Source organism: Diabrotica virgifera, chromosome 4, assembly GCF_917563875.1.
Source record: "Diabrotica virgifera virgifera chromosome 4, PGI_DIABVI_V3a".
NCBI lineage: Eukaryota > Metazoa > Arthropoda > Insecta > Coleoptera > Chrysomelidae > Diabrotica > Diabrotica virgifera.
In genome coordinates this window covers 65,013,869-65,028,314 of record NC_065446.1, presented here as the reverse complement: position 1 = coordinate 65,028,314, position 14,446 = coordinate 65,013,869, and the positions used below count along the sequence as shown (strand labels likewise).

Sequence of the window (14,446 nt, the reverse complement as noted above, 5' to 3'; positions counted from 1 at the left end):
ATGTCGTTAGACACCTACTTAATGGACGTCAGTTGCAATGCGGAAACAAGCTCTCGGAGATTGGTCACTGGGTGCAGAGAGCAGCAAGCCTACGCCTATCTGATGATGACTCCAAATAGAGTCGAAAATCGTCGATTTAGATTACTAGCTTGCGCTCTCTGTTCTAAGTGAAAAATAAGACAGTTTTCATTGCATTTGAATAAAAATGGTATACATTTTTATTTCATAAAGAAAACAAATACCATAGTTATCAGTTAAAGGGATAAAGTCATCACAAGCATCCAGATAAAAAAATAAAGATATTGAACAAGTGGACAAAATGAAATACTTAGGAGTCTGGATTACTTAAGATCTAAATCATAAATCAGAAATTCGATTAAGAATACACCAATCAAGAGAAGCCCTTTTGAGGATGAGAAAGATTCTGAGCAACTAAATAATTAATCTACAAATCCGATATCGGATAGTAAAATGTTATGTCCACTCTGTTCTTCTTTATGGTGCCGAAGCTTGGAATATTGATGAATTAATGAGAATTTTGAGATGTGACCTTTTAGGGGAATTTTGAAAATACCTTGGACCGATCACATTACGAACGAAATGGTGTTGCACAGAATGGCAAGATACAGAAAAATTTTGGTCACCATTAAAAGGAGAAAGACAGCATATTTCGGCACATACTTATAAATAAAAAGTACGAGTTGTTGCAACTGACAATGAAGGGTAAAACCAAAGAAAACAGGGGTCTTGGTAGATAACAAATATCAAATATGAGTAGAGTTTTGGACTCTAACGGAAGCAACAACGAAGATACTGGAAGCGTTCTAAATGTGGACATATAGAAGGATTCTTAAGATATCATGGATGGACTAAATATCAAATGCCAAAATACTTCAAAAACTTAACAAAGAGAAGGAAATAATATGCACGGTGACCAGAAGAAAATTAGAATATGTCGGCCACATCACAAGACATGAAACAGAATATAACCTGTTGAAATGCATTTTGCAGAGAAAAGTGAATGGTAAAAGAGGCGTCGAAAGAAGAAGAATATCTTGGCTCAGGAACTTGAGGATCTGGTTTGCGACATCCACCACAGAGCTTTTCAAGGCAGCAATTAATAAAATTATCATTACCAGAATGATTGCCAACATTCGTAATGGATAGGTATCAGAAAAAGAAGAAATGTTAGTGTATGTGTGTGTGTGTCATGAAAAAAAAATCATGTACAAAAAGAATATCTTTAAAACTATTTATATTTATTAAGTACTCATCAGTCTGTTACACCTTAGTACAAAGTTTTCTCAAATTTCATAGATAATATAATAAATACAGCACAAATATTGTATATTGAGTAAAAAATTTATATGAACAAAAAATCATTATATCTTATAATATAATGTACCACTTTATAAAATTCTTTTATTAGTTTTCTATATAAGTCGTCTTTTTACAACACAGCCATTCCACAAAAACGCACACAAAAAGAAGGTAGAATAAAAATCTTCCCCACAATGTAGTAAATATCATTAGCACATTTCAAATACAAACTATATTGCAAGTACAAGCATAATAAATTTAAATTAAAATAGTGTTCCTATTCACTCCTAATCACTCATACCTACTTAAGCTTTTTTAAAGCTAAATTGGAAACCATCGGGTGACCTGTTTAAAGACAATTTACCAGGAGGGTAAAACCTGTGTGGAGGTGGGGTAGTAGGGTTATATTGTGGTTGAGGTCTGTATTGAGGTTGAGGTTGGGGTTGAGGTTGGTACTGGGGTTGTGGCTGATATTGTGGTTGAGGTTGATATTGAGGTTGAGGTCTGTATTGAGGTTGAGGTTGGGGTTGAGGTTGATATTGGGGTTCTGGTTGGTATTGGGGCTGGGGCCTATATTGTGATTGAGGTTGTTGCTGATATTGGGATTGTGGTCTAGAATACTCCGGAGGATTGTATTGTGGTAAAGGTTGGTACTCAGGTCTTGGAGCTACTGGTAATACTGTTGGGATTGGTTGAGGAATTCCGTCTCCTGTTGCCATAAAACCATCTTTTCCAGCCGTGTAGGTTACAGTGTGTCTCTGACCGTTGGGATCTACGTAAGAGTAGGAACCTTGACGTGTGCCGTCTGGTGAGCTCACTTCTTTGAAGTTAACGCCATCTTCTTGTTGATATTGAGCACCAAAACGACCGTCAGCTTGAAGGTACCTATCTTCCGCCAAAATTGCAGCGGTTCTTGAATCACCTTGGTAGCCCTGGCCCAAAACGGTTGAAATAAGGGCTAAGGATATGACCTAGAACAAAAAAAAATATTTCCTATGATATTACGACAAAACAATTACGACTTCGACAGGAATTATGTAATATAATTTATTTTTATTTAAATTAAGCAATTAATTAAATATAAATATAAAACATGAATATATCTGTTTTTTTTAATATTATTAATTTTTTTAATAATTAGAAGTTAAAGCTTCAGCTAGACTGATCCCATATTTCCCGAGATTTAAGTTTGAAATGGCAATAACTTGCTATTGGCACGCTGCTTAAGTAAAAAGGTCGACACAGAGGAACAAAAACAATAGAGAAAAGAAATGGTGAAACTCGGAATAGAATTGGTAGCACAAATATAAGAGAATAGTGAAATTCGAACAGAGTGAACAGTGTTCATTTGCCTGATTTGATCACGTTACGTTATGTATTTTAGGTTATACAAATTGTGTTGAGCTTATTATATTTTTGGTTCTTTTTAATTGATAATTTCACAGTATTAGATCATTTTCGTTCGTGTTTCTGTATACTGAATGCTATCCAGAAAATGAACAGGGTTCATTTTCCTTTCCAATTGAAAGGTTGTATAGAGCACGAAGGGGTGCTGACGACGGCTGAAGCAAAAAAAAACATAATACATGGTTGATATACTTATGGATCACAAAAGAGAAACAAATAAGAGCAGACAAGAAAACATAAATAAAAGAGGAAAGTGAAAAACAAACAAAATGCGTCGAAAATAAGCACATGAAACATAAGGACGATTTTGGCCCTAGTAAAAATATTGGATATATGCGAACAACTCAAAAAGGACTTTACAATCATATATACTCATATCTTTTATGATTGTAGTGTTATACTCAGAAGGAAAGAAGCAAAGACCAAAATGAGTGCTACAAAAAAGATGATACCTATATATTTATTATACTAGGACACCTCGATGCTCAGGTAGGAGAGGATTTTTACAACAAACTGAAGGAAAGCATTTTAGTTTACAGAAACACGAATGAAAATGGTCCAATACTGTGTTACTTAGCAATAATGACCAACATGATAATAAGCTCAACAAAATACCCTAAAATACATAAAGTAACCTCATGTCACCACATTAGACGACGACCAGATAAATTGATCACTTTGATCATTAACAAAAGAAAACAGTTTTCAATAAAGAATGTGAGATCATTTAGAGGTGCGTGTGCAGATTCGGACACAGCCACTATAAGACAAAAAGTTAAAATAGAAAACAAACAGAAAATGGAACGTAAATAAATGGCACAATGCATAAATTAATAATAAAAAAGTAGATATAACGATCCAAATAAAAAAAATAAAAAGCAGAAGGTATAAAATCAGAATGGGAGACGCCAAAAATCAACAGATAAAGCTGCGAATAAGCAGGTTGGCACAGACCAGAAGGAAACAAAACACGAGTAATATAATCAGGAATGTAAAGAAATTACGGCAAAAGGTGCAAGCAAGAATCAAATTGATGGATATATGAAAAAATACAGGAAATAGAACAGGTAAGAAAAAATTGAAACAATTCAAATTTATTTTATGTATTACGGCAAAACAAACCAAAAAATGCAAGAAAAGTTAAAAACGGAATAAAAAACAAGCGTAGTTATAATAGAGGACAATAATTGTTACTAATAAAAGAAAGCAGGGGCAGATCATTAAAAGGGAATTTTTAATAGAGAATGTACTGAAAAAAAAAATCAACGAGTAAGGGGTTAACGAAGAAAAAGTTGACGAAGTAGACCTCGAAATTTTAAAAGAGCAAACAATACAGAAATTAAAGGAGGTAATACAGGGAAGCACATGGAAAAGCTCCTGGTAAAGTCGAAATTAACATGGAATTTATAGAATATGGAGGAAGGGAGCCGACGGAAAAAATATTAACCCTATTGAAAAATGTATGGAAAGAAGAGAAGACGCCAAATGACTGAAAGAAGATAGGGGAGGTAATACATAGGGGAGGACAATACATAAAAAGAAAAATCAACAAGTTTGGTAAAAATATGGGGAAAACATCACTAATAGACGAAGAGGCAGCGCTGAAAAATCTCTTTGAATTTAACAAAGCTATATTTTTCACAGTTGATTACTGTGATTGTGTAGAGAAACATACTGCGTTCGGTCAAGCGAAACGTAGAACAGGGGTTACTGAGAGGGTATAAAAGTTGCTTTCCTACGAAGGTAATTAAATCCATTTACTAAGGCTGAAAATCAGTACACACATTCTAAATTGAATATAAATAAAAGTTATTATAGTCGGTCAGCTGTATGACGGGACAGAGCCGGTCGGTCGGCCCCAATGAATGTACAGGGTTATTCACTATATTTTGGCCCCTTTGTAAACTGCTTTATTTAGAGAATTAGAAAAAAATGTAAAATACAAAAGTTACTCGATTTTTAAAATATGATTTTTTGACATATATATCGTACTAGTGACGTCATCCATCTGGGCGTGATGACGTAATCGACTATTTGTTTAAATGAGAATAGGAGTCGTGGGCTAGTTCATTTGAAAGGTTATTCAATTCTCTATACAGTACTATAAACATTAAGATCATTATTTTTACAGGGTGTCCAAAATTTTTTTTGAATTATTAATTAAACAATTCATTTAATTAAAAAAAAATTTTGGACACCCTGTATAATTAGTCATGTTAATGTTTATATTGCTAAATAGGGAATTGAATAACCTTTCAAATGAGCTGGCACTCGACCCCTATTTCCATTTAAAAAAATAGTCGATTACGTCATCACGCCCAAATAGATGACGTCACTAGTACGATATATATGTAAAATAATCATAATTTAAAAATTGAATAACTTTTGTATTTTACATTTTTTTTATAATTCTGTAAATAAAGCAGTTTACAAGGGGGTCAAAATATAGTGAATAACCCTGTACATTCACTGGGGCCAACCGACCGGCTCTGTCCCGTCATACAGCTGACCGACTATAATAACTTTTATTTATATTTAATTTAGAATGTGTGTACTGATTTTCAGCCTTAGTAAATGGATTTTTAATTACCTTCGTAGAAAGCAACTTTGATACCCTCTCAGTAACCCCTGTTCTACGTTTCGCTTGACCGACCGCAGTATGTTTCTCTACACAATCACAGTAATCAACTGTGAAAAATTTAGCTTTAGAAAATTCAAAGAGATTTTTTAGCGCTGCCTCTTGGACTATAAGTACAACGTATAAAATAAAAGATGTTAAATACTCAAAAAACAAATAATGGAAAAGCAAATGAATACAAATTAGAATTAAAAATGCTGTTTATAGACTTCAAAGGGGCATTCGATTCGACTAATTGAAAGAACTTATAAAATCACTGGAAAAATTAAAAATCCCAGGTAACTCCGAAAATGAATAAATATGACAATACCAAAAATAGCATACTTAAAGACGCAAAGAAGTTAGACACGTGAAATCGTTATAGATAAAGGGGTGAAACAAAGATATTATGATGCTTTATCCTCAACACGGTGTAATCTAGCTTTAAAATATTTGCTTTGAAATATAAATATACGAAACTTAACAAGAAATGGTGGACAAATAATTGCCTATGTAGACGATATTTAGAAAGGAAAACACGAGAAGACTCAATGACTCAAATTAAATCTAGAGACGAGATAAATAATACGATTAGTATATATTAGCGCATTAGTATATATTAAAATAAGTAGTATAAGAGTGGAAAAAATGATAATGAATAAATCGATAAAACAGACTTAAGAATAATGAAAAAACTGTCCAGATATAATCTGTCTACAAGAGACCAATTTAAAACCTCAACAAAAATACAGTCCCAAACACTACACATGCTTCCGTAAGGACAGGATGCTTTTTAACCATGCTAGTGGTGGTGTTATTGCATTAGTAAAAAAATCCCTCGACGCAGATTTATTTCCCGTAGTAAGCAATTTAGAAGCGATAGTCATCAAAATTGAATCCTCCATGTCCTTTTACATATGTAATATCTACATTCCTCCCAACTCACAGGTAAATTACACAGACTTGCTACACCTTATAGACCAAATTCCAAAACCACGTTTAGTCATAGGTGACTTTAATGGACACAATATAATATGGGGATCTTCTAACACAAGTTCGATGGGAAGAACAATAGAAAACTTATTATATAACTTGGATTTAAATTGTCTTAATGATGGAACGCCTACTAGGTTCAACTCAGCATCGGGAGAATCCTCAGCAATTGACTTAAGTCTCTGTGATCCAATTTTAACTCCATCCTTAACTTGGGAAGGGCTGTCGTTCACCTATGGCAGCGACCACCACCCCATAAAAATCTGCAATACTAATACTCTACCGGAAATACAAGACAAATTTGTTCCAAAATAGAAAACCGAGAAGGCTGATGGGGTGAGTTTCTCAACATATATTGATAATTCCATAGAAAGATGTGAAATTAACCACTGTGATATCGATAGAACAATCGCTAATTTTAATCACTCAATACTAAAAAGTGCCGAACTTTATATTCCAAAAACAAAAAAAAATATACAATCATCATCCAGTACCATGGTGGAATAAAGATTGCGAAGAAACAATGTGACAAAGTCAAAAAGCTCTAAATAGGTTTAAACGGCACAAAACCCAAAAAAACAAAATTGAATTCAAGCGCCTAAAAGCCAGAGCCCAATTAGTTATAAAAAAATAAAAGAAACCTCATGGTCAAAATACGTCTCTGAAATAAACTGTTCTACTCCAATGACTGAAGTTTGGAAAAGAGTAAATAAAATCTCCGGTTTAAAGTATTCCTCATCAATTAACACTCTTAAAATTAATAATACTATATTTTCTACCTCACAAGGCATTGCTGAAACTCCTGCTTCCACCTTTGAACAACATTCCTCTAGCGAAAACTACAACACTAACTTTAGAGACTACAAACAAGACAAAGAACGCACTATCTTGTCTTTAGAAGAATCCTACGAAAACCACCTATCTAAACCTCTTACTATCATGGAACTGAATAGCTCCTTACAGGACATAAAAAACTCAAGTCCAGGACCCGACAATATCCCTGTTCTCTTTCTTAAGCAACTGTCAATATTGGCAAAACAACATCTCCTGCTAATTTTCAATCAAATTTGGCAGCATCGGCAATTTCCGTCTGCATGGTCAAAGGCTACAATTCTACCGTCTTTATAATCCAGAAATCCTCGACTTGACCCAGAATCATACAGGTCCATCTCTCTAACATGTGCCATGGCTGAATTAATGGAAAAAATAGTCAACGCCCGGCTTATGTGGACACTGGAAAACACTCATTTTTTCTTACCAGAGCAAAACGGCTTCAGACGTAACCGGTCAGCAGTCGACAATATTGTAGACCTACAAAGTGATGTCCAAGAAGCATTAGCAATGAATCAAATGTGCATAGCTATTTCCTTCGATCTAAAGAAAGCCTTCAATACGTGCTGGAGATACAGCATCATTGAAAACTGCACGCATCCAATATTCGAGGACACTGCTTAGCCTACATCGAAAATTTCTTAAAAAACTTCTCCTTCCAAGTAAGAGTCAACAACGTTTATTCAGATTTTCATACTGCAGAAAATGGTACTCCACAAGGCTCAGTACTCAATCCTACCCTATTCCTAGTTGCCATAAACAGCATATTAAATAAATTATCTAAACCTCTCAAAACTCGCCTCTATGCAGACGATTTAGTGGTGTACATTAAAGGAGCACAAAAAGACTCTTTGTGCCGAATAGTACAGTCATTTTTAACCCAGCTAGAAGAATGGACAGCAACTACAGGATTCGAATTCTCCGTTACAAAGACAACTGGGATGCTGTTTTCGAAAAAATCATCCATTGCTCCAGTCCTTTATCTTCACAACAACGTCATTCCCTTTGAAAACTCCGTGAAATTGCTCGGTATGTGGTTAGATCAAAAGCTTTCCTGGAAAAAGCACATACAACACTTGGCGCTAACATGCAACAAAAGACTCAACTTGCTTAAAACCGTATCAAATTGTTTCTGGGGTCCAACTTTCTACGCTGCTGCTTCTGTACAAAACACTAATTAGATCCAAAATCGATTACGGTTTAATTGTTTATGCCTCCGCAACTAAGACTACCCTAAAACCACTAGATACAATCCACAATGCCGCACTTCGGATCGTTCTCGGAGCTTTTCACACTTCACCAATAGAAAGCATATATTCCGAAACTGGAGAACCATCATTGCAGTATAGGCGGACAATTCTAACACTTTCACATGCTTCTTCCGTAGCTGCCAATAAGGATCATCCACTATTTGAAAATACCTTTTCCAAAAATAATCACGACTTTTTCTCCAATAGACCTCGTACCGGAAAACCTTATATAAGGCGAATAAGATCAATTTTAAATGAACTCGATGCAACAATTCCAGACGTGTTTCACTGTAACATCCAATATCCAACTCCAGGGTTAATAGACATCCCAAATTGCAACACCTCTTTACTAGAGTTCTCCAAAAAATACACTTACACCTTACTTATAAAAAACAAACTGAACGAGATTCTTGAACGAGACTACCTAAACTGCACAAACATCTTTACCGATGCCTCTAAGTCCAGTGAAGGTATTGGTTGTGCATTTGTAACTCCGACGTCTACTTTTCAATTTAAACTACCGCCTAGTTCAAGCGTTTTCACCGCTGAACTATTTGCTCTGTATCGCGCCCTAAAACATGCAAATATTTCAAAGCCTCTGTTTCTCACCGACTCGCTCAGCTTTCTTCTCGCAATCCAGCATTGTATCCTGAAAGTCCTTTAGAGAAACTATGAGCTACAAATTGCCCAAGAGAACAACACAACTCCGAAATTTATATGGATCCCATCACATATAGGAATTATCGGCAATGAAGAGGCAGACAGAAGTTCTCGTAATGCAGCGACAAGGGCGATATCCGAATTAGTGCTCGAGTGTATCGCAATCTAAACTAAAATCGGTAAAACCAGATACACGACAGTGGAAAACAAGTGCTAGTTCGAGGTTTATTCAAACGGTTCTAACGCGCCTACGTATAGGGCACACCAAAATTACACACTCATATTTACTTTCGGCCAGTTAACGTCCCATGTGCGACCTATGTGCTACGCCTCTTACCGTCACCCATCTGTTAATTGAGTGTCCAAAATATCAACGTGAACGTTCAATGAACAATCTACCAAACACTCTACCAGCTTTATTAGGAGAAAACTGTCCAGTAAAAGACTTACTCAACTATCTAATTTCTATCAATATTTTGTATCAAATCTAGTTATTTTTTTTACTTGTTAAAAATCATTGTTAACCTTTGTTTATCAAGTAATGCCGCTAATAACCTCTTGGTGAATGCGGTAATTTTCTTTAATAAAAAAAAAATGAAAAAAAAAGATCATGAAAATTAAAACAAATCGAAATAAATATAGAAGCAGAAAAAAATTCTGATTAAGAAAGTACTGAAAGAATATATCGTGACTAAAACAGGCAATGCAAAACTAGATGGCTAGGTCACATCTGTCAATGTAACGTCGTCGCTAGATATGACTAGGTGTAAACAAAAAAGTGCTCGAGTGGAGGCCACGGGTAGGCAAACGAAGCCGGGGAATACCCCAATGCGATGAACAGAAGGCTTCAAAATAATTATTGTGGCCAATTGAATAGTATGGAAGCGTAAAAGAAATAGATGGAAATGTCTGGAGGACGCCTTTGTTCAACAATGAACAAATAAGGGCTGATTGATGATGATGATAATGATAATGATAATGATGATGATGATGATGATGATGATGATGATGATGATGATGATGATGATGATGATGATGATGATGATGATGATGATGATGATGATGATGATGATGATGATGATGATGATGATGATGATGATGATGATGATGATGATGCCAATCATATGTATATAGGACTTTTCTCTAATATATTTAAAGCAGTTATATTTTTAACAGCTATGTATTAATAATTAAAATAAAATAAGTCAAAAGGCCTAAAATCTAGATTGAGATTTCTTAGTAGTTAGGAATTCTAATGGTGTATGTACCTAAAGGCTACTCACTACTAAAGGGTACTAAAGGATAGTTCATTTGAAAGGATATTCAATTCTCTATTCAAATATATAAACGTTAACATAATTATTTATACATAGTGTTAAATAAAAACTAATTAAATTATTTAAGACAAAAAGAAGAATATGTGTAATTTATTTAATTCAAAATACATACGTTTTCCTGTTGTCAGAAAACTGAAAAAGAAAATGTTTATTTGACAAATAAATACTCTTTTTTTTTACTTAAATTCAATGTTAAAGCTGCCACCCATCTCCCTTATGGCAGTTTGAACATATTCGTTTAACCTTCCGATGACCAACCTTTTTTTGTTACACGGATTACCAACGGGGGTAAAAAATGACCCCAAGTCAAACATGACAATTGACAAAAAAAAATGAAATTGTTTTAAGAAATATAATAATGTATTCCTAATTTTAATGTTACTATTGTATCAATAAATTATAAATAAACATTAGTAAAACATATTTTTAATTACAACTGAACAAAAACAGGAATCATCATTCTGAACTTAGAACTAAAGAAATTTTAAAATATACACTAATTACATCACCACAGGTTTAACAAACATTTTTTTCAATATTGAAAGGTTTCTTACATAAAATTCCACATAATAGACGGTATTTACTTAATATAAAATTGGAATATGGAAGGCCAAGGGAGTTCGTCTTTGACCCCAAATTCAGAAAATATCTTTACCACCTATCTCTACCGAAAGTATACTTTTCCAGACCTGATTGTAGGGAGCAAAGTTGTACTTTTCCTCCCTAGGGAGGAAAAGTAAAAGTGACGTCATGGTATTTCATTCATGAAATATAACTTATTGACGCCCTGTACAATATCTATTTTCTATTACGAAGTATCTATACATTTTAACGTTTATTTATAAAACACCCTGTATTTTGCAGAATGGTAAAAAACAGTAAATTGTTATTTTGATTTAACAATGTTTACATTAATAATTTGACTTATATTTGACAGTTGACAGTTATAGTGTACATACTTGTTAGTTTTAGTTCTAATAAATTTTGATGGTTAGTTACATAAATAAAATAAGTAAAAATGAAAAAATGACTTGTTATTTGAGGAAGGTGGAAAAACCATATGTATAACATGGGAGTAAAGTGTCTTTTCCTCCCTTGAATGATTACCAGTAAACTTCATTCTCGGGAGGAAAAGTTACACTTTCCTCCATTGTTAAATATAGGGAATTTTTTTATTACAAAATATGAGGGTATCTAGAATAATATTAAAGTCAAATAAAAAAATAATGAGTTTAAAATTGAAAATATTTCCGAATTTATTAAATAAAAACATGCATTGGGGTCCAAATTTACCCCCCTTGGCCATCCGAAATTTAAGCGAAATTCAATGTTTATTTTTCAAATAACCATTTTTTTCCAGTTTTCTTACAATGGGAAAACGTATTTTGAATTAAATAAATTACTTATATTCTTCTTTCTGTCTCAAATAATTTAATTTAAAAAAAAATGTTTTTGAACACCCCGTATAAATAATTATGTTAGTGTTTATATTTTTGAATAGAGAATTGAATACCCTTTCAAATGAGCTGTCACATGACCGCTATTCTTATTTAAAAGATATATGAATGCCGAAAAACCGTAATTTAAAAATAAAAATCGACCTGTTTCGGGTTTTTTCCTTAAAGTCGCCGGTTTACGAAATAATGAATTTATGCGTTACTTTATGGATGCACTGTACAGTGCTTTTCAGATAAAACTATCCACCTTAAATAACTTTTGAACCACTGATTTTTAGGAAAAAAAAACGCAAGAGCACGTCAAATAATACTTAAAGGGGGAAACATTATGTCATATTTAAGCTTGCCGGGAAAGGCACCCCCTTACCCACCGTATCATCCGTATTTTTTAATTACTTCCACCTTTTTTTATTTCATAAATGGATTCTCGTCGTTGTACTGATTTCAAAAATGCTTAAAGTGATTAGTTTATGAGAAAATAAATACAAAAACAAGCAAACTGTATTGATTAAAAATTATTTTTTAATAATTTTATAACATTTAGCATGAACATTTCACTACCAAAAATTTTAACAATAATTATTCAAAATTTCAAAAGTCATTTTAAGTAATTATTGTTAAAATTTTTGGCAGTGAAATGTTCATTCTAAATGCTTGTATGTAATAAAACTGTTAAAAAAATAATTGTTTTCAATCCAGTTTTCTTGCTTTTGTATTTAGTTTTCTCACAAACTAATCACTTTGAGCATCACGTGTTATACATTTTTGAAATCAGTACAAAGAGGAGAATCCAAATAAAAAATAAAAAAATAGGTGGAAGTAATTTTAAAAAAATTAAGGGTCGATACGCGGGGTGAGAGGGTGGGTTCACCGGCAAGTTTAAATATGGTATAATGTCTCCCCCTTCAAGTATCTATTATTTGACGGGTTTTGCGTTTTTTCTAAAATCAGTGGTTCAAAAGTTATCTAAGGTAGATAGTTTTATCTGAAAAGCACTGTATAAAATATTAATATAATTTATTGAATTAGATAGAATAACAAAAAAATTCTTATTCACTTAAAAATATTAAACCAATATTACCCACACAGTTCTTACATACCATGTATTAACATTTTAATTTATGTATTGAAAATAAAAATATGAATAAATTGTGAAAGTTGATTACCTAGGGCTAAACGGGATAGTAAAGGTAAAAGAGAAAAGGAAGTAGAACAACAAAGAAGCAAATATAACTCCAATTAAAATAAATTTTATTAGCAGATCGGATTAGAAGACGGACCAAGAATTACAAGCATCTTTAATTATATAAAAACTAGAAAATAGAACAATAAAGGAAGATAAGATAATCATCAATACCTAGAAGATAATTATCAATCATAATATTGTAGAATCTCTAGGTACGTAGAAAAATAAACATACCTAATTATTGTTTATTTACTAAAAAAATTAATGGAGAAAAAAAGGGAAATACTACAGGAGAAATAATAATATGAATACATATCAAAGGAGTAGGTATACTTCAAAATTTAAAAAAGAAATTTTTTAAACTGTTAATAAGGATAACTCTGTAAATATTTCAATGGATTTGCACTAACATTTATTAAAAAATTTTAAAATTAAACTATAAAATTATAATATAGATATTATTTATTAAAACAGTTAATGATTGTATGAGCAATTGGTAACAGGTAAACGCAAAAGAATGCGGTATTGCATTATGCTCTCAACAAAGACAATATAAGGTTAACCACTTGCCAACGAGAACCTTTCACCCGGATATCACCGCAGGAATATTTATAATTTCCTGCTATTCGAAACCGCCACCAAAATTTCACAAAATTATAATTAAGCGTGTCAATTTTGTTTTTAATATTTTTTGAATACTCACAAATTTCAACATGATAGATTTTTTCCGGAGTCTATCAAAAGGTGAAACTATTACTAGTGCCCCTCCAGCCGTTAATTTAGTTATATAGCAAGGAGTAACCTTGGGTACTGCGACCGTGGAACACTCCTTGTATTATGGTGTGGTACTACTATTCTCTGTACTTCGACTTATTTCTGCAAAAGACTCGATTTTGGTGTGGTTAATACTAGACAAACTGAAATACCTAGTAATTTATTGAGATAAGCGAATTGATTCCATAAAGTAACAAAAGCATGTTTACGTTTATTTATTATTATTTTATGGGGGATGTAATAAAAATATTCATCAAAAGCTAAACCAAGATTTCTAAAGCGATTGATGGCTATACAGAGGGATTCATTAAGAATCTCTGAGTTGTAGATTCTAGACCTCAAAATATGATTCTGTCAAACAGGCGTTATACAAATATTGCTACTTTCCGAGATACCGCGTGTTTAAAGTTTAAATATAGATTTTCATTTTCGTAATAATTTTGTATATACAGGGTGATTGATTAGTGGGATAAAGCTCAATAGATCCACTATAGTAATAGATAACAATAAAAGTTAATAACAAAAATTGTAGCCAACTTTGAGCTTCACATTTTAAAATTAATTAGAATGTTACAGGGTGTTCAATAACATCGTGGCAGACCAAACTTATTTTT

The 14,446-nt window shown here is 32.9% G+C and overlaps 1 protein-coding gene across 1 annotated transcript; it reads right to left on the bottom strand.

Annotated features, from left to right (window-relative positions):
- Positions 1-1,238: 1,238 nt before the first annotated feature.
- LOC114325835 (pupal cuticle protein Edg-78E-like) lies at positions 1,239-13,928 on the bottom strand. Its single transcript, XM_028273965.2, has 2 exons — positions 13,762-13,928; positions 1,239-2,291 (listed from the first exon to the last, which is right to left on the bottom strand). The coding sequence occupies exons 1-2, from the start codon at positions 13,771-13,773 to the stop codon at positions 1,626-1,628; spliced, it is 678 nt and encodes a 225-aa protein (XP_028129766.1). The 5' UTR covers positions 13,774-13,928; the 3' UTR covers positions 1,239-1,625.
- Between the last annotated feature and the right edge of the window lie 518 nt (positions 13,929-14,446).